Source organism: Dicentrarchus labrax, unplaced genomic scaffold, assembly GCF_905237075.1.
Source record: "Dicentrarchus labrax unplaced genomic scaffold, dlabrax2021, whole genome shotgun sequence".
Taxonomy (NCBI): Eukaryota; Metazoa; Chordata; class Actinopteri; family Moronidae; genus Dicentrarchus; species Dicentrarchus labrax.
The window spans coordinates 1,395,480-1,422,068 of record NW_026136705.1 but is presented as its reverse complement, the minus strand read 5'-3'; the positions used below and the strand labels follow the sequence as shown (position 1 = coordinate 1,422,068).

The 26,589-nt window shown below is 40.4% G+C and overlaps 1 protein-coding gene across 12 annotated transcripts in view; it reads right to left on the bottom strand.

The window, feature by feature from the left end:
- The window catches only part of dysf (dysferlin, limb girdle muscular dystrophy 2B (autosomal recessive)), a 94,346-nt gene that overhangs the window by 27,859 nt on the left and 39,898 nt on the right, over positions 1 to 26,589 (bottom strand). For 7 of the 12 annotated variants that reach the window (XM_051400032.1, XM_051400037.1, XM_051400034.1 and 4 more), the window contains 6 exons: positions 26,119 to 26,220; positions 25,742 to 25,903; positions 21,048 to 21,222; positions 20,878 to 20,951; positions 11,671 to 11,730; positions 1,623 to 1,721 (listed from right to left, as the gene is read on the bottom strand). In XM_051400032.1, coding sequence (XP_051255992.1) covers positions 1,623 to 1,721; positions 11,671 to 11,730; positions 20,878 to 20,951; positions 21,048 to 21,222; positions 25,742 to 25,903; positions 26,119 to 26,220 — 672 coding nt within the window. The remainder of the gene's footprint in view (positions 1 to 1,622; positions 1,722 to 11,670; positions 11,731 to 20,877; positions 20,952 to 21,047; positions 21,223 to 25,741; positions 25,904 to 26,118; positions 26,221 to 26,589) is intronic. The other 5 variants (XM_051400038.1, XM_051400040.1, XM_051400043.1 and 2 more) reach the window with 1 other exon arrangement.

The following is a 26,589-nucleotide window of genomic DNA, read 5'->3' as shown; positions in this document are numbered from 1 at the left end:
AGAATCGGGATAAGGGTTGAGCAGAGCGTGGGCGATGGCGAAGGGGCTCCTGGGATGACGGGTGAACCGTGGCCGGCCCTGAAAGTACGAGACTAAAGACCGACGTTAATGGTGGCTGACGTGATCCCTCGTTTTGGGACTCGCCAACGTCGGACTGCGAGCCTTGTCTCTGAATCCGTCCCACTGCGGCGTTCCCGAAGCGAATTCAACACGGGTGAGTCATCAGAGTCGTTCGGAAAACGGCCGGAATGTCACGGCGCCGGGCTGCGAGGACAGGGCATGAGAAGAGAGGGGGAAGGATGGAAGAGACGGAATGACGGAGGAGACTGGCAGGACGTCAAAAATGTGATTTAAATGGTGAAGTTTCGGGCAACGAGCAAAACATTGTAAGAAAATGGAACAAAGGGCTTCACTGTCTCCATCTTCTTCATGTTTTCCTCTATCACTCTCATCTCTCTTTGTTTCTGTCAGTTTTTTCATTCTTTATCTTTAGTATCTTCATCTTCTTCATGTTTTTCCCCCCTTTCTCTGATGTTTTCTCCACAGCAGACACACAAAATATGAATTTGGCCTTGATTTGCATTTACAGAAACACACGGATGAAATATTACATCGGTTACGTTACAATTTCTACTGATAAATCTACTCATAATTGTTTAATTCAACACTAATAAATTAATTATGAAATATCAAAAATAATACAATAAGAATGCCTGGAAAAAAGGGGTAAAGGTACTTATTTCATACCAATATAGACTGGTTGTTTTCTTTAGGAGTGATAGAAAACAATATAAAAGAAACATTAAAATAATATAATAACTGTAAATCAGACACAGCATGAAGAGTTGTCTTTGTGCCATAAAGTACACAATCTTCAGTACTTTCCCAAACACAAAACCATCCCTGTTACCTCAATTAGCTGTTACCATCTAGCAATCTGGATTTTAATGAGGTAGTGAATTGCTGGCTTCTGTGCACTCAACCGATGCTGAGTTGAGTATGACTGCAACATACATATTTCATTTAAAAACTGCCAACGTTTTTGTTTTAAATTCTTTCAATTGCATTTGATCTGTTTGTAAGGTGCTATATTAATAAAGATTGATTATCCATCGCCTCCTGTGTGATATATATCTATATATATATATATAGATATATATCATATATCTATATATATAAAGAAATGAGGGTGTGGCAGGATGCTAATTACAAATTGAAGGCGAGCCCCTGTCAGCTGGCGACCCATATATGGAGTTGCTGCAGCGGCCCGGGTTCGAATCCGACCTGTGGCCCTTTGCTGCGTGTCATCCCCTCTCTCTCTACCCACCTTTCCCGTCTCTCTACAGCTGTCTATCAATAAGGCTGACAAAATATAACTTAAAAAAAATAAAATACAAATAATACAGTTTTTTACACGAAAATTTAATCTGTGATATAAAACGATCACTCCCACTCAAATCATATCACAATATCTATCAAAATAATTGCAATAAGACTTTTTGTAACACATTGTGCAGCTCTAGCGTGCACTTATTTTGTAAGAACATTTCTACGTTAGTGGTTGAGAAAATTGCACATAGATTTTCATACGGACAGAAGACACTTTAAACACACCCGCTTACCTTCAGCGTGTCGAGGCCTCTCTCCAGGTACGTCCCATATTTGTTTTTCTCTCCAGTCGAGGCGTAGAATTTACTCCACCAGTCCATGAACTCTTCTTCCTGTTGGTCACATATTCGGAGGTCAGAAGTCAGCAGGTTAACAATAGACTGGAAGTCCTGGAGCTGCAGACTGTAGTTCAGTAAAATAGTTAAATCCATGCATTTAAGCTGTGTACGTTTACCTTTTACAGTTAAAACTCTTGTTATTCTTGAAATGTTTGCGTTGATTAAACTTTATTTTCATACAAACTGAGAAAAATGACCTCAGACTTCATCTCCTCTCTCACCAAAACCTCTGCGGCTACTGAAATGAACTTGTATAATGACCTCTGACCTCTAAAACAACTGAAAAGCCCTGTACTGAGTGCTGTTTGCCTTTGTAGAGCTGCGCAGCACGGGGCTCAGAAATAACCCACTTTCCATGATTTTTCCAGTGATCGCATAGCAACATGGAGTTAGCCAACTCACGTCAACACAAGTAAAAGTTGCCTCTGGTGGCTCTGTGGCATTAAGGTCATGGTATATGGGCGTTCTGAGGCAATGGAAACGAGCAACATCAAGATGGGAACAGGCACAAAGTGGACAAAACCAACATGGACGTCAGAAGATTCATGTTATGGCACAAAAACCAAATATATGTTTATGTATGAATGAAAATAATCCCTCTGCTGCTTTGCTCCGAGCTCTTTTCCATCACTTCTCTGTCGTACATAAATATTCTGCAGGCATAAAAATATGCCGATCAGAATCAGAAATTTTTTATATATATTTATATATATAATATTTTTCTTCTAAGGGGAAGATGTGTGAGGTCAACAGCAGTGACTGGAAGCAGAACTTCTCTACAGGGACTACAAGTTCTCTAAAGTGGACTTCAACTTGTCTGGAGACTGTGGCTCTGACGTTTGCTCTCCTTCGGATCGGGAATGTACTGTATGTGATTCAGAGAGTTAAGCAGAGCTGGGACAACGTCATTGAGAAGACTTAAACTTTGTGCACAAAGCAAAGTTATTATATAGTGAACTAAAACTAAAATTAGGGATGAAAAAACATTTTTCTTTAGTGACAAAAATAAAAACTTGATTTTGGGGAGGGGGGGATGAAAACTAAGTGAAATAATACTGTGTAAATGAACTAAAATGAAACAAAAATATACTGGAAATGTCTTAAGTTTTCAATTTGTCAACACATCAAGCATGAGGAGGATGTGTTCACTGACAGTGGGATGTCTACGTGACTGTGAGTGTTGTGTTTGTGTTGTAATACCCATTAAATATTTCCCCTGACACATCCTGTAAACCCCATATAATAACAAAAACTCTAACTAATACTGAAACTATAAAAATAAAATATTTTTATGCAATAAAAACTAAACTGAAACTGAACTGAAACTAAACTGAACTGAAAGCAAAAAGTAAAAGTGATACTAAAAAAAAAGTGACTAATGAAAAATACAAAAACTATAATAACTCTGAACAAGTCATTATGAGACTTTCACAGTGCAATTTAAATTTAAATCTTAAATCTGCATTTATTACTTTAAAACCAACTTTATGCCATTTAAAAGCAAACTGGTCAGGTGTGTTGTGTTTTAATCATTACTGAACCTGCTGTAGTGGAGCTGATTTGTCTTAAAGTTAGTATGTTTATCCTGCTTCATTTGTTCAGACAGACTAAAGAAACAAATGCTGAATGAAAGACTGCATTAAATTACACAGACTAGCCCAGATGTGGCCTGTTGTAGAAGACGGTGGACATCCCCTAAACTAATATAGGACTGTGTATTGGCAAGAATCTGCTGATATGATACGTATCGTGATACAAGGGTTACAATTCAATATATTGTGATACTGTAAGCAAGCATACGTTGTGATTTTTTAAAATCTAATTTTAGGAAAATATTTCTATGAAAATTGAACAGTGGAATCTGCATTTATAAAACTGCTATCTGGTTGGGTTTGGACACAAATTGATACAATATAATAAACATAAAATGGCCTACCCTAAACACAATGCTGCATAACTTATTGAAAATTCTTGCAAAAAATAACATTTTTAATTAAATTAAAATTAAATTAAAGAGGGGATATGAGACCTTATCATGGCATGTTTAATACACCTTTAGACAAGCTAAGAGTTCTTGTCTGTGGAAATCTTTACACACATTATGCACAGCTGCAAGATGAGTTTAAAGCATCAGAAATATGTAATTTATCATTTTCGTACATAGATTAAGCAAAATTGGCTCACAGACTTACCCATTGTAACATCTAGTGTCAGCGTTAACAGCAAAAGGCAGGTCAGACACAAATTTAATTTCATCACACACTGCGCACTCAATCAGTACAGACGCACAAACGCTGACAACATGTAAGCACACACTAAAATAACAGGATTAAACACATTTTAAGTAGCTTTTCAACACATTTCGTAATACTTATTCTCATTGCACATTAAGGGTTTCATTCCAAAATGAAACGTACATGATTTGAAAAAAAAAAAAAAGAAATAAATCCCTCTATTACAAAATGACTGCTGGCATGAAAGTAAAGGCCGTTAAAGTCTTACTATTACAGCTATGAGTCATCCTGAGGCCGGCGCTTACAATGTCGTTCTGTTTTGGAGGATAAAATATCTTTGTTTTTGAAATGTTGACTGATGGCCTTTTGTGGTTTGGATGCGAGTCATTTTGATTTATATGATATGATTTTTGGGGGGATATATAACATCTTTGAATGAAACCCTGTTATGTGTGTTTTTATCAAGACTTATTTTCTCAAGTATGAAGCAGCCTCATCCATCAAATTTACTAAAAGTCTGTTCACATTGGCAACGTCGAGCGGTCGATTCTGATGTTCATTTTTGAGTGTTTTCTCACAGAAATAAAAAACTCTTGTCCGTCTGAGAGTGTTTGCGAGTGTGTGTATGTGTGTGAGTGTGTGTTGCCTGCTGGCCCTGACGCAACAAGGAAACGACTACAAAGATGGGGAATGCCGAGGGGACAGATCAAACTACCAGCCTGCCCCTTCACACACACACACATTTGAGTCCGACCCGTCCCCGCCCTGCAACCTTCAACCCTCCGAGGAACACTCGAGCTTAAAACACACTCATGACGCATGTACCACTTTTTCCTTCTTATGTGTGTGTGTAGGCATAAATGTAGAACAAAAGTGCTCTTATGGCACTGGGTTGGTGTGGAATCCCCTTTCTCCTACTTCCCACAGACTCATGGCACACACACACACACACACACACATAACCGAGGGGGAGAAAACTATGGAATTCCTAATTTTTCCAAAGTGGCAGCATGGCATGGAAAAGGGCAGCACGTGGAGTTTAACTAGGACATGACAAACGCATGCATGGCGCGGCTGCGTGTCTGAGTGTCTGGTGTGTGTTAATGTGCCCTCTGTGTGCAGCCGGTGCCAAGCATTGATGACAGGGGCGCCAGAAACTGTGTGTGTGTGTGCCCACTAGTGTGCGTCGAGGTGTGTTCACTCAAGTCCACGACTCCTGATTCAGACAGATTAAGGCTGTCGGTGGAGCGTTGCAGACTGCAGCGGGTGTTTTGTACACACTCAAGAGATCGAACACACATACACACATGCAGTGGTCTGTTCAGGGTGTCAGTGTGGTTTGTAGTCTATCATTACGCCCTGCAGGGAAAGCCAGGCTAACCAAACCAGACTGGCACTGCCAAGAAGTCTGCGAGCACAAGAGCTCTGAGCTGCTATGTAAATGCTTTTTGTGGGGAAATCCCTTCCACAGCACTGTTCAGAGGTCAGAGGTCAAAGCAGCAACCCTGAAGCTGGAAGTGGCGCTACAGCCTAGACAGTCCAGGCTCATAGAGACCAAAACTGACGGAGTGTTTGGGAGCTTTTTGTTGACTCATAAAGTCAATTTATCACCAGGAAGTTGCTCTCAAACAGTCGACAAAGTGTAAACATCAGTGATAATCTGTGACAAGTTCTAGGAAAGTTTACAGTATGAGCTGTGTCACTTCACTTGACCTAAACCATGTACAAACGTCTTGGTATTTACAGTTTGGAGAAATGTTGAAGGACAACCAACATATGGCGTCATAGAGAGGTGTTGGGCCAACACAAGCCTCCAGAACAGCTACTTGTTTTAGATTCTCTAAGTGTGTGGAACTAGTCAAGAGGATTGCTAAAGATAGGGTTAAAACAAATCTGTTGTTAAGGTTAGGGGACCTTTTTCATCACCTTGCGAGGCAGCTTGATTCACAAGATCACAAAATCACAGATCACGTCAGAATCCATCTTGCCAGGCAACCACAGTGGTTCGGAGCAGTCAGTGTCCTGTGAGGAAGTACTGGCACACACAGGCATGGTTTAACGCTAGGTGTGACACAGCGAAAAGCGACTTAAACATAATTGTTCAACTAGGTTAAGATCTGGTGACTGTGAAGGCCATAGCATATGTGTCACATAATTTCCATTCACTGAGCCCTTTTGTCCTGTGGCTGGGGGCATTGTCATCCTGGAAGACCTCACTCCCATCACGCTTTTCCTTTAATTTGTCTGTGGCTTTTTCATTGGTCAACCTTATGAGATGGAACCAAAAGTAACTGATGAGCACCTGAATTCAAATACCTGGTGAATACTTTACAAGTTGACAAGGATTTCCTGAATGCTCCATATCACAAAACTTACTGGAGCACAAGGGATGATGGCAGGGATTGCCAATTGTACTGTGGAGGCCCAGCAGTCTGTAGGTTTTATTTACAACCAAAGACTTCAACCACTAATTAGAAATCACCAACTGAAATGATCTGTTGGAATAAAAAACCCGGCAGACTGTTGGCCCTCCATTGTACCAGACTGGACACGCCTTATTTCCACTGATTGGTACATCTCTGCTCGACTCATTTCGACACTCTTTTGGCACGAGGTACTTCTCTGGATATAATTTTCCTCTACAGGTAGTACCCTCTCAATGTAGGCAGGATTATTGCTTCAACACAACACAAACAGAGGAGGTTGCAGATGACTCTGAAGAGAAAGAAACATTCCTGAACCACCGGGCCATTCTGCCCAAAACCTGCACTGACTTTCTTTGACCCAATTCTGTAACTCCAAAAAAAACTGGTTCATGTGAAGAATGTGGAAAGACTGGAATAGATGTTTCAGCAGAGCTGTTTGTGTGTATTTGTCATTCCCTCCACTGTGGTTTCAAGGCAGAGCACCAAACCTCAAGTAAAAATCTGTGGCATTTTCACATAAATAAATGTCTTCTTTGCTATCACTGATTGACATTACACAGTAGTGACTCGATCTATATCCAGTTTCTGAAAGCTTTTCCAGTTGCTGTTTTACACTCAGCTCATTTTCTTTGAAAATTCTTCTGACATTCAGGAAATGATGCATGCAATGGAATTACCTAACGAAGAACTTAGCAGCATTAGCAGCGATAGTCACCACTGAATCATGGAAGGACTACCTCTTTAAAGATCCACTGAGGAGCAGTTTACCTGTAGAAAAATACTTCACCAGGAGAACAACCACCAGTAACACTTTCTGAAACTTTGGACTAGAGGGTTTATTTATTTTCGTAGTAAGCACTTGGTGATTTGCACCTTGCACTTCTGTCAGACTCACCAGGAGTCTGATTAAGTCCCTTTTTGTCATTTTCAAAAACCAGTAACCCAGTTTGCGCTGCGATAAAAAAGATGCAAGATTTCTTCAACTTCTTTGGTCACTTTGGTCTAAACAACCAAGTGCAACACCATAAATACCTTTGAGGTATCAGGCAGCCAACAAACAAGATCACTCGACAATCCATCTTGCCAGGCTTTAATCTCGGCATCTGTGGCCAAACTACAGGGATACTGGACCAATCAGCATCCTTTGAGGAAGTACTGGCAGGGAGATGCTGGCACTGAAGGCCTTTCCCGGAATAGCCGTTTTCGGCTCTTCTCCCAACTTACTTTGGTATGTGTTTGACTACGATATATGGTTAGGAGATCTGATTAGTTGAAATTTGCTGGTGATAGACAATCCAATCCAAGTTTATCCAATCACCTGCCAAGCATTCAAGTATTTTTTGAAAGTGGCAGCCCTTTTCCAAACATTTTCCAACAACAACTTTACATCTGGCGCAGTCAGGTTACGAAATATCCACCTTTATCCCCTTTGGTAGTTTTTCTTGTTCCCTGGTGCCCAATATTCACTCTTATCTCTGGTTTCCATTAACTCCTGAGAAAAATATATAGCTCTCTAACTGCTAAATGCTCCACTATGTTCTGTCTGCTGATTTATACTGGGCAGGTGTAGTGGACAGTGCTGAACATAACACTAATGAGACCAATGAAAGTTTAAAAAAAAAACAGGGAACTGCAGAGTCGGATGACAATTGTTTTGGGGGTTCATCACTGCAAGGGATAATTTTTATATTACATGTAGTCATTTCCATAGTTAGTGTACAAATATTGTTTGAAGCAGCTGTAATTCTTGAACTTTTTAACCAAATGTAACCCAGATTTGAACTAGAAGACAACAAAGAAAATGTGTGGCATTTAGGGATTGTTAATTCTGAAGTATCCAATATGCTAACGTCTGCCTCTCAAGGCTAACGGTGGACCTATAAAAGCAATACAGCCATGTCATCCAGAAGAGCATGAACACATTTGGATGACATTCTGGGCAGCAAATATGTGCAGCATTCAGATTCTGGAGGTGAACAGCAGCTTACATCAGTCTGCGGGTGAAATTAGCAGAACAAGAAAAACAATAATGATATAGTAAGCTATTTTGACATCTTGTTTCTGGTCACAGTGTCATTATAGGGCCATAAATGTGTGTTTCATAAACCCCCAAAAATGCCACAAAGTCACCTCTTATGTAGCCATTTCAGTTAGTTTCTGTGGTTCTAAAGCAGCCAGGGAGGATTTATGGAACTAGAGGAAAACTACAACATTTTTAAAAGTGGGATTATAACCAAACTTGACTGGTTTTTGGCGATGAACTGGAATAGTTTTCATGAGAATTAATGGTAGAGGAGAGACGCAGTACAACCACAATTTTGGAGGGGCACAAATTTATATAAAACGTGTCCCCAATGGAAAACATAGACACAAAAACCACATTATATGGAAGTGACTTGACAGCTTTTTCAAATTCCTTAGGAAAGGATTAAAAAAACAAGAAAAGATGGAGGCTGGTTTGATCCATGACAAATAGTGCCATCAAGCCTGGATGCCGCATATGAAACGTGACACACAATGTTCATTTTCCATCTGAGCGACGTTAGATCTCAAATATCTCGAAGGGGGGTCGGTGCCTCCGAGGTTTGAGGAGCCATGACGCTACTGACAGCCGATCTTCTTAAACTTTTCCAACTCTGAAACAGAATCTGACTGATCCGCCTTGGAAGCGGCTCTGCTGAGCGCACACTCTGCTGCAGTAATCTGGTAATCATCAGACATACGCCCATGACCCGTTTTTTGGTTGCGACCCAGAGATTAAGAAGCCAGGATTTACAGCACATGAGAGAGCGAGCTTTCTTTTTCTGGTGCCACGAGATATTAGTCCTCTCTCTTTTTCCTCATTTCAGTCAAACTTTTTCTGATTCTTTTCCCTCCCTCTGCTTCTCTTTAAGTCACTTTCTCCCTCCTTAACCCTCACTCTCATTTATCCATCCCTCCCTCGGCCTTTAGTAACTGTCTGCTTACAGAGAGTTGTGGTATAGAGGATCTATAGCAGCTCTGTTGACTTTGGCCCCGGCCAGACAGAAAGCCGAGCCTTTAATTTGACTGGTTTCAATATCTGACCCTTAATAAAACAAATATCTTTGTTTGGAGAGAAAGAAATCACCCCCAATTACTGTCGAGCGAGGAGGTAGAGAGCACTACTGGATGTGTGTGTTTGTGTGCGCAGTCTGGTCCGGGTCAAGCTAAGTCTTCAAATTGACCTGGCTTAGACAAATAAAATGGAAGAATGTAACAAGGAGCGTGGTCTCCCGTTCAAATCTGGGATCAGATGTCTGCCGTAACCACACGGCTCGGAGTGTGTCGCTCTCTTTATTCAGTAGAAAGTATTTTCCTGAGCCACGACCAAAAAAGCGAAAGTTTCTTGTTTCATACCAAAGTGAAAGAAAGCAGTTTTCTTCTTCTTTATCTCATTCCTTCCAGATCAACCCTCATCTCTCTGCAGCCAGCGTTATCCATCAGTGTCTTACTTAAAATAAACTTCATCAATAAAGGGCTTGCACTCTAAAATTAGATCCCCGCTACTGTCTACTGCCTCGCGAGGAAAGCGCATTGTGGGTTCCTATGAACATCAGGAATTCATTTAGAGAATCATATGTGTGCTTGCATGGTTTAGTGCCTTAAACAAATCATTTGTTTTTGTTGAGCATTTTCATGATACATGCAATCCAGTTTTAGATTGTATGTATCCAGTTCCAGGCATTAGTCATTAGTTTCTATTCATTTCTCTATGAATGAACCTCAGTTAGCGTTTCCATCACATTACATTATCATTATGTGGTAACGCAGTTTGACGGAGTAGTTTGACATTTCAGGAAGTTCACTTACTCACTGTCATGCAGAGACTGAGATAAGAAGATGTATACCACTCTCATGTTTGATGCTACGACCACTCGGTTAGCTTAGCTTAGCACAAAGACTGGAAATAGGGGGAAATAGGTGGCTTGTTCCAGGGGATGTGTCTAATCACTGTAATTGTGGACGTTTTTGTCTCGTCTTTTTTGCAGGGTGTCCAACGACCTTAAAACGTCTTCAATTAGATGTTTTTATTTGTAATTCCGAAAGTCTTAAATTTTGGGATGATGCCCTAACTAATATAAATCACATCGACCCTCTGAATTTAACGTATTTAAATAGAAAACCCTTTTTTTCTTCTCATTTCATTGTAGCACACAGCATGTTTGGGTTTACTTCTGCTCTTGCAATTTTCCCTGAAGGTGACAGGATTCGAGGAAAACAAGGCAAACATATAATTTACCAGTAATGCTAAGCTAAAGAGAGCCCCAGTAGTGTTCGGGGAGGACGTAAAGTTTTATTATGTCTGTTTGGTATTAGCTAGAATCTGGACGGACTGTCTGTACCACAATGACCAATATGTGTGTTTATTATGTGGAAATACATATCAGTATTAGACACGTATCCACATTGACATTATGATTGATTTAAGAAGCATTTAATTTGATTTGAGAAAGTGTGCAGATACATTGTGTTTGCACAAGCTTTTGGCTTCATTCCCACCACCTATCTATTTTGTGTCAGACTGTAAGAAACGTAGGGATTATCTCCTCCATTACATGACCAAACAGCAGACACAAGATTTAATGGCGACTTGATAATGAGTGTGAGGGATAACACAACAGCAGAGTGCCAAACAGTCAATTGTGACATAATATATAAGTGATTTATGGCCCAAAGAATGCAATACCACTCATACAGTTTGATTTGGTCAAATTATCTGTAAAGTGATAGATAGTTAACTTTTAAATCTTCTCATCAGAATCAGAAGTACTTTTCAGTTATGTACCTAACGACACAATGATTTGATTCACAACCACCAGCACACACTCTCACAAACAACAACATGGAAATAAAAGGCTAATTTAAAGTTTTTCACCTGGAATCGTACTAATAAATAAGATGTCTGTTAAAAAAATTTGCTTTTTTGAGCGTGATTGAAGGATTATAACTAGCGTTTTTCAAAACAATTTGTAAGGATACATTCAGAGTACAGACATTTTAATGTTTTTTTTAAACTGCTTGTTGCCAATGTGAACAGATCTACAAGCATCAACTTGATCTCTACCACTGTTAACATGTGAAAAGGAGGTTATCGATTGTGAAATGTAAGACAGGAAAGGTGTGACGAAGAAGGAATGAAGTGTATCTGTAGATTGGATGGATGGTAAACAAACCAGGGAATAAAGTAGGAAAACGGAAAGTAATGGAAAATGTTTGAACGTGAATGAATGAAATGAGTTAAAAGATGAGTCTGTTACCTACATGAAGGCTGGAACTAGAGGTTGAAAGGTTAATGATAGCTGAACTGGTTCCATCTGCAAGCTGTGAGACACATGCATACACATAAAAACACACACACATAGAAACACACAATTTAGCTGGTTAGGGTTAGCCACGATATTAGCATCAAACTGAACAAAGAGTTTGAAGGTCATGTTGAACACACTGTATTCTTTAACACTAACATCATTAGACATTACATACTAACATTACCAGACATTGTAGTGACTCAAACACACAGAAACATCGTCGTCACCAAGACACAATTAATCAAAAACTTGAGCCCAACAAATGTTTTGTGAGGGAAAAACTGAACATTTCGAATCAAACATTTTCTTTCCCCGGGAGGTCCCGCTCTGTGAGGTGCAGACAGCGGCGCTCGGTTAACGCTGATCGGGCACGACAGAGCCCAGATTAGGAAGACAAAGTGTTTATATGAGGTCACGGAGGAGATGAGCACATGGGGGAACAGAAGACGACAGGAAGGGCGAGGCGAGGATGCTGGGTGTAAAACACCAACTTTAACACCAACAACATGTGTGGGCACAAACTATGCCAGCTGGAGTAGATACTTTTATGGGGCTGTTTACTGTAGATACTCACCTTAATATCAGCAGTCGGACTATTAACCCTTTGTTACAGCATAGAAGGCCTGAGCTCTATTTGAAAACGTGTATACCACTCTTTTTTAAGAAATTGATTTCCAGGACGTTTCCAGGACATTTTCCGGGAGTTTTTCTTGACAATACAAAACAGAACATTGTTTAAGAGACACTTTCTGAAAGAACCACAGTTTTCTTCTAACCGTAACATCAATTTGGCCACAGCACAGGCTGAAATATCGCTAAAAACATAGATTATTTCACATTAATCAATTTCAAGGTGTGTCCAGTACAGGAAAACTAGTCTTCCAGGTTTTCCAGATTTTCCAGGATCCATTGATCCATTGATACATTGAATTACTTGATATAAAATAGGTACCAAATAAGTTCAGTTCAAGTTCAAGTTCTGTTTTGTACTGCTTACTCTCGTTATGTTGCTTTAAATGTAATTTAAATGGAACTAAAGCAGTGAAATAAAGGCTTCTATTGTTTATGGAGCAACTTCTACATTCAGGCATCAGTAGGCTTCTTCTTTTTTTTTAGCAACTTTGCTCGCTTGTCTTCTCAGAAGCTCAACCGAACAGTCTGTCAAACTGTTAAATCAGAGTTTGGGTTTTAAGTAGGCCGCATTGTTTCTCTGCGGTCTGAGCGCTGAACGTGAAAGGGAGCGATTAAACTGATGCAGTGCAGCCACTTATACTTATGGTCTGATGTAATATATGTTGTAGTGCTTGTTTTTGTTGTGCGGTTGAATGTTGTGTTTTGTCATTTATGTGAAACTGTGCAGATGAATATTTTCATAATGAAGTTAAATTAAATGAAACACCAGTGGTGGAAGATAATAAAAATAGTAATACCATGGTGTAAAAGGTCCACACAACATATAAAGTACCAAGAGTAAAAGCAGTCATTGCACAGAATGGGCCATTTCAGAATAATATTATATTATTGGATTATAATTATTGATAAATTCATTGCTTTAATGTTGCAGTAATGTGTAGATAACTTTAATTCTATATATATATATTACATAAATATCTTAAAGTATTAGAGCTTATTTCCACCACTGCATAAGACAACTGTAAAAATGCGTAAGACTAGAAAAACAAAGAGAAAGAGAAAAAACTCAACAAAGCCGGATAATTAACCTACAACGTTTCTTTATCTGTCACTTGTTTTTAGTGCCGATAAATCAGAAACTTATCAGTGATTCAAATTCCGTTTCACACCAAAATAAGACGATTAAAACCGAGCTGTTGTTTGCAGCTGCTTGTTGTGGTTGTTGACCAACTGTTGCGCTCCTCTGCACACATTTTTATTCATGAAAATGATTAATCGATCAGCGCCACTTAAAACAAAACTGCTCCGACAAGCGTGTAGAACATTCGGCCGCCACCGCAGATGTACCCACCGGTTGCATCACTGTTATTGTATCCACGCAGAGTTGTTTGGATGTCAAAGCGCTTTAATTGGATTGTGGGTGTTCATGTCAGGGCGTGCACGCTAATTTCAACCCCCCCAGTGTACATCTGTGTGTGTGTGTGTGTGTGTATGTGTGTGTGTGTGTGAGAGTGAGAGAGCGTGACAAACAGCTTTTGACCTCATTGATATAAAATTGTTTTTTGGTTTAAAATGCTGCAGTAAGACGCGTGTGTGTGCGCGAGAAGCTGCCGTGGCGCCTGTGGGTTAAGGGATAGCAAGGAGGGACACACAAAGCATTGAAAAGAGAGGGAAACAGACCAGCGAGGATTTTAAAGATGATGGAAGGATCACAGAGGGGATGACTGGTTGATGAACCACAACAGTGAGGAAAGAGAAGAAGAAGGAAAGGAGGAGGATAACATGCCCTTTAATGAGCTACCACATTAAAACAACTGTCAGCTTGATAGATAGAGAGTGAGAGAAGGAATTGAAGGGATAAAGGGAATTTAAGAGCGGGAGGGAGGGAGGAAGAGAGAGAGAGAAATAAAAGAAGTATGTTGATGGGCATGGCAGAAGAGGGATAAAATGGAGAGGTGAAAACAGAATGATGGAGGTAAAGAGAGGTGGATAGGGAACAAAAAGATAAAAAGGGTAAATGAGAGACAAAGGAAGAAACTGATGAAGGACAGGAGGAACATTTAATGGAAGAAGGGAGGGAGAGGGAGAGAAAAAAGTAAGGATGAGTGAAGAGAAAAAGAAAAGTAGTTAGAGCAGCAAAAGTGGAGAGAACAGGTAGTATTGAAGGAAGGATGGATGAAACAAGATGGAGAGAGGGAAGGACTGAAGGGAGACAGAAGGGGATGATGCAGGGAAGGAAGGAAGGACGGAAGGAAGGAAGGAAGGAAGGAAGGAGTGGAGGGGAGAAAAGAAGATGCACACATACAGGAAAAGTAGAAAGATGGTGTAGAAGGTGTAAGGAGGGAGCCAGAGGAAGAAGTCAAAGAGAGGGGGGACCTGCAAGGAAAAGACTGGGAGGAAGGGATGTAGGAAGGAAGGAAGGAAGGAAGGAAGGAAGGAAGAAACAATGAAGTAGGGAAAATATGGCATAAGGAGGAGATAAGCGAGGAGGGAAGGAAAGAAAATAAGGAGGGAAGACTTGTGCAGCGAACAAGGTAGGAAAGAAGGATGAAGCAAGTGGAAGGAAAAAAGGAGGGAAAGATGGAGGGAGGATAAGGAGAGAAGTATGAATGAAGAGATGGAACAAAGAAATAAGTGAAGGAGGAATGAGAGAAGAGGATGAAGAAAATAGAGAAAAGAGAAAGGGAAGGTGTTGAGAATGGAGTAGGGAGGTTGTGCAGTAGTAAAGGTGGGAAGAGTAAAGGAAAGAAGAGAGAAAAAGAAAAGAAAAGGTGACACGGAAAAGGTGAAGGAAATGTTGTAAGGAAGAGGCTATAAGTTGGGTGTTGAGGAAGGACTGAAAGAGGGATGAAGAAGGATGATAAGGTGGTTGTGCAGGGAGAAACGATGGAAAGGAGGAAGTGAGGAAGAGGGAGAGAGATAAGGAGGAAAGGATGGAAGGAGAAGGCCCAAAGAAAGAACAGAGGAGAGAGTGCTGGAGAGAGTGTGAGAAAGGAAACGAAGAGGGAGAGAAAGTCAGAATAAGGTGAGTAGAGGGGTGAGCTTAAAAGGAGGAAGGAGAGATGAAAAGTTGGAGAGAAGACGGGGGTGAGGAAGGAGGCGAGGAAGGAGAAGAGGAAGGAGGCGAAAATGAAAAAAGATGGCGGGAGAGTTCCATTGTGGTCCTGTGGGGATAATGAGACAGAAGACAACTAACAAGGAACAGACTCCTTGTGTTTGTTTATACACACACACACACACACACACACACACACACACACACACACACACACACACACACACACACTGTAACACACACACACACACACACATACACACAGAAACCACAGGGTCTGTCTTGGATATCATCGAGGGTCAGATTTTCCCCTTCAGTGATCACCAGGAGGAAGACTTCACTGAGACAAAGGAGAGAGGGAGGAGAAGAGAGGAGGAGGGGAGGAAGAGGAGGAGAGGAGGAGGATGATGAGAAACAGAGATGGAACGAGAGGAGGGCCACGATGCGATGAAAGATGAAAAGGAGAGAGGAGAGAGTACAGAAGGTGGATGAGAGGGGGAGAAAAAAGGAGCAGGAGACCGGGGAGTAAGAGGGTGAGGTGAGAGGAAAAGATGTGAGGATGCAAGAAAGGAAAAGAGGAATAATAAGAGAAAGAGGAAGAACTAAAAAATGAGGAGATACAAGGAGGCAAAAGAGAATAGGAAAAGAGGAAGAGAGAGGGGAGAGAAAAGGAGGAGCTCAAGAGAAGAGACAAGGAGAAGGATGAGAAGAGAGCAGATGCTACGAGGAGGGAAGAGAAGAGGAGAGAGCAGAGGAATAAAGGGATGAGGAGAGGAGATGAAGAGAAAGGAGGACAGGAGATAAAAAAAAGGAGGACAGGAGAAGGAGATGAGGAGATACAGGAGAGGAAGAGAGGAGGCAAAGAGGGAGTGGGATGAGGGGAAAGAACAGGAGGAGGAAGTGCAGGAGAGGGAAGATGAGGAGGGAGGAGAAGGCTGTCGACAGCTGACAGGAGAGGGGAAAAAGTGAGGAGACGAAAAGAAGAAGTGAAGGACGTCAAAGAGAGAAGCTGCAGGACTCCAGAACAGAAGTCCCGATTCCGCCGTATCCTCGGAGACGAGGTCGACAGGAATCACGAGCTCGGAATTCTTTTCCCGACGAATCTGCACTTCTCCGCAGATCGGCTGTCTCCGAACGTTACTTCAGTATCCATTAAAGGGCCAATCCAGTGGTTTTCCACGCTGTAGCCCATTAGCTTCAAACCCCCGTACACTCAAACACAACTGCAGAACTTTTTTTTTTCCAGCATCGACCGAAACTGTCTTCACTGATCTCTTAAGAGGCAGCCATTTGTTTTAATCATTACAGCTCAGAATAAACATCAACCGGCAGGAGAAAGTGGAGAAACAGCCCGAACAAAAACGATACGATTATTTTATTTCTCAGGACCGAACTACCTGGAGTCTCCACCGGTTGCCGGGTCACTTTCAATCAGTGCTGATTGATTTTCTTTCTGACCTTTGACAGAACCAAAGTAGCCGTTTCCCCATTTTTTTTCGGACTTTATGCTGAGCTAAATTACGCTAAACTTCATATTCTGACACATTGTAAAAGCAGATAGAAGTTTAGTAATAATTTAAACTGATTACATTAAAATATTTAAGCCATATAAACTCTTGGTTAAGCAGATTTTACTTGTCATTTTAAGTGGCACTAACTTAGTTTTATAAGTCGCAGAAACATTCCGGATTAATAACTTTCTACTCTTGCTTAAAATTACTAAACCTACTTGATCAAGAAGATTTTTTTTTGTAGTAAAAAAATTGATCAGTTGAAAACATTAGTGTATCTGTTTTTTACAGTGCACTCTGCAAGTAAGCAAACTATTAGTTGCTTAAACTAAACAAAGTTATCATCAAACCTCATAAGAGGTCCAACACAATTGTTCCAATATTGACATTCTTGGCAACAGGGTGGCCCTAAAGCTACCTCAACCACCATTTATGTGCCATTTACAGTTACATGCTGGTATTGAAAGTAATCAGGGGTTTCACAGATTTATCCAGAATGTATGTTCTTGATTCAGGTTCTGGCCCAAAATATAGAAAACAAAACACTGTGAGGGATCCATCTCAAGTCTCTGAACGTGGATTTAAAGATCAGAGATCGGGTGAAATATGTAAAATAAATAAGAGGAGAGAACATCAAGTCTTGGACTGTCACTTCTCCTTGTTGTTATCTCTCAGTTCATCTCCGTCCTCGGCTCTCTCTCTCTCTCTCCGTCTTTCACTCCACTTTCTAACAGTATCGTCGTTCTCCCTGAACTCCTCGTACTATTTTTAGTGAATGCAACAACAAGGTTATAAACACAATAATGAGTTGGGGTTTTTAATGTTTTGGGGTTTTTTCTCTATGTACTTCGGGGACCACAGATTGATGTTTGCATTCCTCAGTCAGTCCAGCTCCCTTCAGTCCTTATTGGAACAAACGTGATTACACAAGGGATAGCTGTGGTCTCTGTGTGTGTGTGTGTGTGTGTGTGTTTGTGTGTGTGTGTGCGTGTGCATTATTTATGTCTGCCCCCTCAACACAGTGTATGACAGCTCCATGCAGTCTGCCAAACCAATAAGACCAAATTATGTTGTCTCCTAATTCTATACAATCCTCTATTTAGTAATATATACAAATATAGCACTTAATGGACCACAGCAGTGTGTGTGTGTGTGTGTGTGTGTGTGTGTGTATAAGAGGTTATTTTGTGCATTTTTTCCCCCAACAGTAACTGACTGTATGGTTCGTGCTCACTTGGATATCCTCAGTTAACGTATTTACGAAAAAGGGTTAATTATCAGACCATGGAGCTAATTTAAGTGAATGACAATATTAGCTCTGTCGCTCTTTTTAAACATTGCCTTCCTTCCTCCGGTCATAATTACTGTGGCTGTCTGGGCCCGAATCACAATTCTCTAATCTCTGCCTTCTTCTTCTGTATTGTTCGATACTGTGAAGCGCTACATCTCCGGGTGTCGGACAATACTGAAACAAACTCTTGGATTGAATAGGTTTGTATTATGGTTTTGCGTACTCACAACATCTAAGGTTTAAACTGTAGACGATATAATCTGTGGTCTGTGAGAGTGAAGCCAGCATAGAAGTGTCATAAACATGAGTTCTATGTAATGACCAGCAGGGGGAGCTCCACTGGCTGCAATCGAAGATCAATACCATGCAGTCTGATGGAGGAATTACTGGTTTTAATGATCTTAATCTTGTTTTTCGTTATATTGCACTTATTGTTGATGAGTATTTACTTTTATGCCTCTACTGGTACCATCATGCATTGCTTTTTTTATTGCTTTTATTGTTATTATCTGTCTCTGTTTTTGGTAACTGTGAAGCACTTTGGAACTGCAGTTTTGAAAAGTGCTATATAAATAAAATAAAAGGCTTAAACCGATACTCCACAAACCGATGGGTGACGCTCACTCTAGGATTGCTGATCTTCTCTCACCCCTTTACAGTATGTTTGAGCAACTCAGTCCTCCTTTCAGAGGCTTAGTTATGAAGTTTAAATAGACTATCAGTCTTTTTATCTCTGACTTTCGGGTAAAAAGCAGACATAAAAAAATGTATGTAAAAAGCAGCACAAACACAGCTTCAGTTGGCTCCAGAGTCTTTAGATATAAGTTCGAAAATATGTTTCTGTGTAAAATAGGGCTGCACGATATGGTAAAAATATCATATTGTGATTATTTTGACAAATATTACGATTGCGAAATGATTTACAAGTAGTGTAAATGAGAATTTTTGCATCACAATTTTCATTTTCACCGAGAAAAAACATGATGTGACATTGTTTTAGGTCTGTGTACATCTGGGAACAAGATTTGTTGGCCAGGGCAGATCATGCTTGTGCTTTTGTTTCACTATAATACTGTTTTTGTCACATATTTTAAGAAAAACAGCGACTTTTGTGGTTTTGATATTATTTCCTTGATACCTAAAAGTATCTTAGACACGAGGAAGTTCAAAATGTCTGTTTGTTTGTTTATGCAGTTATTATTTATTACATCTGATCACTCCAAATCTAAAACAGCACCTAGAACAGCACCTAGTTTGTTGACTGTATTGGCTTTAGCATTCAAACACAGTGTGATACTACTGTCAGTTCATGTATGTGTAGTTATGTCTGTGTGTGTGTGTGTGTGTATGTGTGTGTGCATGATAAACTTTAAATTAATAAATATTTAACAAGGATTAGTGTCGATTGGAAAATAGTTTCCGTGTTCCTCCTTTACCGGCGAAAGAAAGAAAGAAAGAAAGTGCAGAGAGGAGGAGGAGAGAGAAAACTAAATGTCTTAAACTTGGAGAGAGAACGTTAATGACTGGTAATGAGCATGGGGTCTCGCGGTCGCCACGGTAACCACTGACCACAGAGACGGTTGCCACGTCATCATGTCAGAACGTGTTTATTTATGCTGCTGGTGCCGCCGAACACACACAGAAACACACTCAGATGAAGATACAGACACACACACACACACATTCAGAGTCCCCTTTTCATCAGTCATCATAACACACACACACACACACACACACACACACACACACACACACACACACACACACACACAGATGTTCCCTGTGGAAAGATGAGTGTTTCATATTTGCCCTTTACACTTATTGGTTATAACACCCCACACCCGAAAAAAAGCACACATCTACACACTCACACTACAAAGATCCACATACACAGATAAACACACACACACACACACACACACACACACACACACACACACACACACACACACACACACACACGGTCCTCATACGTGCATTTGGAAAATCACTGGATCATCTGGTATTAAACCACTTACAGTAGGTTCAGCTGTAACGAGGAGCAACTGGGGAATAAAAGTTCAACTGGAGTTTTTCTTCTGGAAGAAACAGCATTTTTTACTGTGAAGTTTACTGGAACGATCGGCTCAATGAATGTAGCACCTGTGACAGCACTGTATTGATTATTGATCAGTAGCGGTTATACCTTGGTTCAGTTGCTGTTAACAGATGAGAAGAGCTCAGTGAAGACATTTATAGAAGCATGTATATGTGGTGTTTTTAGTTATTGCTTTAGATATTCGTTTATATCCCAATAGTATCTTTCCTGCCCTGAACTTGTTTTAAATACTAATTACAGTCGGGATGTTTCTGCAGTTGTCATCCAAAGTAAGACGATCCGTGGCGTAGATATGAGTGAGGGGCTAAAATACAATAAAAAATTTCCAGGCCAACGTAGAGTATTTCCAGGATATTTGGTCATTTTAATAAATTGCCAGGTGCTTCCATGTTTTCCAGGACTTGTGGGAACCCTGACTTTTTAAACCCGGTTTTAAAAGGTGGTATAAGAATAGAAGTTTATTATTATTGTTCATGGGATTTGTTGAAAGAAAAGGGCAGTGATGAGCTGAAATTATTCCTCAGAAATAATCTGGTATTGTTCACACAGAGAAACCGACCGGATGGTTTTACCTGGTCGGGCATGAGCGGCTCCTCGTCGTCGATGTCAATAAAAACCTCCCCACAGATCAACTGGGGCGTCTCACCTACACATACAAACACAGCAGAAAGACATTTTGTTAATATTGATCATCAGCCTCTGGCTCTTTGCTTGGGCACATTTATATCTATCCACGTCTTACGTCGCCATTCCTCGTCCTCCTCTGCCGCCGCCGCTCGCTCCTCCTCCGGGACGCACCGGTAGTCCTCCAGCGACCGGATGGTGCACTGACCGACCACCGGCTTCCTCCCGAACTGACGGTTGTCGATGACTTTGATGATGATCGGCGGCATGTAGAGCTCCTCGCGGGGAAGTTGCTGCGCAGAGATGGAAGGAATTCAAGAGAAGGAGAGGGATTAAAAAAGAGAAAGATGGAGAAAGACATAAGAAAAGGAAAGAATATGAAAAAGAAAAAGACACATACACAAAGAGACAAGCTGAGGGACCTACAGACAAGGATTGGTTATGCCACCTGCCTGCCTGATGCTGATTGGCTATGGCTGCTGACTGTCTGAAGCTGATTGGTCATGCCTTGGTGACAGTCCAATCAGGGCATCGTTACACCTTAGCTGACCCCTCCCACGCAAAGGAAGAAATGAGGTAGAGGTTCTGAATCTTTGTGAAGGGAAATCAGGGCACACACCCCACTCTGAGTTAAGATCTCAGTTTAGGATTTAAAAGAAATGTTTACATGTACGGTGACACCGCGAACCGCAACGTTTATCTTTTCCACCGCGTTCAGCAAGAATTATTGTCACTATAATGACTTTAGAGCCGCACGTCTACTTTCACTACTATTGCCTTTATTTGGGCACCTTAGCTGGACCCAGTTTCTGTCTAAATGTATGCAATTTTGCTTCTTTCGTATGCAAACTTTAATTAAAATAGCTTTCTTTATCACAACTAGTTGTTTTAATGTATTCAGGGTTCTCACTTTTTTAAGAAATTATTTTCCAGGACGTTTCCAGGACAATTTCAGGACAGCACTTGCTCACAAACGGTCATATAATTTACTGACATTAGTATTGATACTCCTTATTTTCTAATGATATAAATATGTTATGTAAATAAAACTCTATGCATGGAGATATGACCGTCTGCAGCATTTCTCCTCGGCTTTTCTGAGAATTTCGGAAAAAATAGATTAAAAATGAAAAGTTAGTCTTGTAAACCTGCTTTGAAGTGTCATACCGTGCAGTTTATCCTACCAACGGTTGAGCTTCAAACACAATACACACCCAGGTTCATGTAGGCAACCTGAATGAGGGGCAAAAATACAATAACAATTTTCCAGGACAATATAAATTATTTCCAGGATATTTGGTCAATTTAATCCATTTCTGGGAGTTTCCATGACTGAAAAACTAGTTTGTAAATTTCCAGGTTTCCCAGGACCCGTGGGAACCTTGCTATTGGTTGTAGTTTTACATTTTAAATTGGCAAAGCTGAGCGACATAAACACAGTAAAGCCGTGCTCATGCCAGAATTTAGAAAGTGCAAATTTTGCGGCTAATTCGATGAAATTCGATTAAATTAAACCACATATTTTATGAAGTTGTGCCATTTTAAGTAAGGAAAGTAGGGGGAAAAAATGACTTGATTGACTTTAGCATCATTAGCTGATAGTGCTAAATGATGCAGAAAGGTAGAATGGATTACAATTAAGAATATGTGTTTCTTAGTTTTGTTCTTGAGTCGTTCTGGCTTAATGAGAGTGCTTTACATAAGATATTGTCTTGAAATATAGTATATATTTTATACATATTTATGATTTAAAAAATGGGCTTGTGGTAAATCTCTTGCTGCTGCTGATAATAAAGGTGTTAGGTAGCCTGCTGGGGTCGATTTCGAAGCTGATTCTGCGGCTGCTAAACAGACAACAGACAACCAGACCTCATATTCAACTTCTCCAGCCTTTAAGGCAGCCTACATTTAAAGGGAATATCCCTATAATAGTCTCATTTAACCAGGGTGGCTCAAGGAAAAAAAATGACTTGGTAACTGTAATCCATTTAACCTCTGTGGCTTTAAAAAAGGGCTTAAGTGGGGCTGATGATGCTAAAGTCGCACAATAAACTGAGAGAGCTAACATTAGGTGGTTAGACTCTTCAAAGAGTTGCATTTAAGGAAACTATGCACATGACATTTTCTTATGCCCCCGTGGCATACGAAAACACTTACGCAGTCAACTTAAGACCTTAATATTGTTAACATTAAATGCTTGGACCCATTTCAGGGGTCGAATTTAAGGGAAAAATATGTGCATATTTCCACAGTCCGGTTGGGGCTGTCACACTCTTGCGGTGGTCAACACAGGACCTTAATCTTGTTAACATTAAAACTGCCGGAGCCAAAGCAAGGATATGTATTTGAGGGAAAAATATGTGAATAGTTCCATACTCCAGTTAAAGCTGTCATAATAAAACACTGAGGTGATCAACTTCAGACCTTAATATTGTTAACATTAAAACTCTCCGAGCCCGCTCTGGAGCCGCTGTTTGGAAAAACGTGCGTAATATTTCCATATTTCAGTTTAGGTTTTCATAAGAAAACACTTAGGTGGAATGTAATGGCACCGATGTAAACTCAGTGGAAATATATCCACAGTTTTTACATTTGAAGAACAAATAATGACTGTTGAGGCTCCTTCTTGCTTTCAATATTGTGGTTTTGTGTTGATTAAAATAAATGACTGACTCAAAGAATCTTTGTATAGTGTATCCACTGACAGTGTGACTTTAAAGACAAGTTAAGTGCTTATAGTTTAGCCCACAAAAGCAGTTTTATGACCATAAAAATCTTTCTTAAAATTACACATTGACTAATCAGCTTTCGACTGGAACACAAACATTTATTTTGAAAAGACTGGCACTCTTGCATGTTTGAGCAACATTAATAACATTTCTAGAGAGAAATGTAAAGTGTTCCCTAAAACAGTAAATTACATTACACAAGTAAGATTGAAGCATTTTACATATTGTTTTTATATATTAATCACTTTTTACTTAGAGTCCATTAACGTCTACAAACGACTGGCACCACAAAAAAGTCACATGTTTGACTTACAATAAAGCAGTCTATGAGGGACATTGCATCTCTTAACTCCTCACATGGTTTCATATAAATATATATATGTACATGCAGTATATAGTAAATAATACAAAAGATAATAAAAAAAGTAAAAAAGATTAACACAGATTTGTGAAGCAGAACTTTTCTTTCCTCCACCACTAATCATCTCCAGACTCCCTCAGATTTATCTTGTGACCCTTTAGAGGGGCCCAACCCCTATGTTGGGAACCACTGGACTACACTACCAAGCTGTATATAAAGTAGATACAAAACTAGCTCCACCTCGACCAACTACAGTTGTAAAATGCTATTATTATACACTGATACAGGAATATTGAATAATATACTGTGTAATAGTGCATCAGTCAAAGCAGGACATTTTACTTTATGGTAATACTTCAAGATCTGAATAAAATGGTATAAAAGTGCATTATGTAGAGAGATAGTGATAATTATAAGTTGCCTGGCCTCTGCAGCTTTCTGCTGACTCAGATTAAAAACTAACCATGATCAACACCAACGACTTATTGACTGCCTCACTGAGTGATGAGTGTGACTGATTCAAAAGAATCGATTCCCGCTCCAACAGCCCTGTCACATAATGATTCCGGGATATATTTCACCACAAAATAACCAACCACTTAAAAAGAAATCCCACATCTCCAACAGTTTATTCGCTTTAACAATAAAGCAAATAAACCCTTTTTACTGCGTGCAGAGTCTCGCTGAACAGAAGAAAGCAGCTGCTCTTACAGTAATGTTCAGCTTTTCTTCAGTTTGCATGAGTAAGCTAATCTTCCCTCTGAGTTACCACAGCTCGAGCCTTTTGGGTGCCACATAAACTGCCATCTTTAATGCAGCTTCCTGTGGTTTCATCTGTAGTAAAAGTAGCGGAGCCGATAGCTTCTGAGTCACACAAGTACGGTAAGAACCGAAAACAACACTAAGAAATCTAAAAGAGCGACGCTACTGCAGATGAATTGAGCAAACCAGTTTTCTTTTTTTCCAGTCCAACTATCACTGGATATATTAACATTCACTCATTAAATCTAAATATGATTATATGTCACCAACTCTGCCTGTCATACAGCATCGCCATTAGTTTCGGTGGTAAATGCTGCATTCAAGTGGATTCTGGACAACAGCACAATGCAAGGACGGCGAAACGAAACACTTATGTTTACAAAGAATGGAGTAAAATATGTTAAAGCTATAATATGTAACATTTACACATTAAAATGTCTATAAACACTAGACTTATGTTGTCCACCTGGTCCACTAAAATGACATCCGGTTTGCCATCTACCGCCTAAATCCAAGTAAACGGTCCCGGTGTTATCAGCATCAGATTCAATGAAACGTATGACCTCTTTCTGCCTTGACATCCACTTTAAAATCATCTAGCCGGCACCTCCACCCTGCATTTACCCTGCATTAGTAATGTATACACTGGTAGCCATGGGACAAGTCCCCCACCCTGCATCTTTACAGCTCTGAACTGCAGACTCTGCAACAGACGCCTGAAGCATCTATAATCTGTGACTTCTACAGCGGCAGCATCTGCAGACAGACTGCTTTTATGCTACTTTTCTGGAAGAAGAGAAGAGAGCAGTGGAGTCCATTACTGTGCTTTCACTGATGAAGATAAATGACTGGTGCAAACCACATCACAGCAGAACCCTCATCAGCCACGAAAGCCTCGGCGCTGATTACACCTAAGTCGTGTGTGTATACGAGCGGTGCAGCGTGTGTACGTGTGCTCACCACATCAAGGATGAGCTTGTTGATGTCGAAGTTGGGCTTCTTCTTCACGCTGCGGATGACGCAGCTCTGGACCACGGTGCCTCCACACTCCACCTGCAGGCTCGGGGAGGTAACGCTGGCCATCTGGAAACTCTTCAGGTTACGAACTCCCCACGCTAAAATCTGACAGAGTGGGCAGGAAGAGAAGCTAATCTTTGCAATGTCGTAAAATAATGAGATAATAAGTTGCTTGGTTGCCAAGAGTCAAACCCCGAGTATTTATTTATCAAAAGATATATTTTCAGATGTTCCTTTAAAGTTAGAAGCTTCAGAGAATGTGTCGCTACTTGGACGAAGGTTGTTGAGTGAAGCAGTAAAAAGCTGTAGTAAATATCTACCTCGATGGCGGTTCTCTGCAGAACAGGTTTGATCCCCTGAGGAACCACGAAGACGTTGGGCTCTCTCTGGGGTGGCGGGTACGGGAGGTCCGACTCCTCCGGCTGGCGATGGGGAACACAGGACAGCGATGAGTTCAGCGATGGGTTATCAACACGAGACGAAGAGACAGAAAACACATGAAAAGGAGCCATGCTGTTCACTGCCAGGCAAATGTAGGCTTTTTTTAAAGTAACTTAAACAACTGTTAACTGTCATCCTACCGACTGGGGTCCACTGAGGTATATTTTTTGTCACATCTCACAGGTGCTTCAGTCTATCATTCCTATTTTTCATTCCCTTTGTCAATCAATGTGCTCCATATGTGGCTTATTTTGTGCTTAAAAAAAAAAAAACAATCTCAAAAAAGCACCCAATTCTGCCTCTGCAGTTATACATTTATTGGGGTCCTAATTTAAAGTATTGGGGCCATT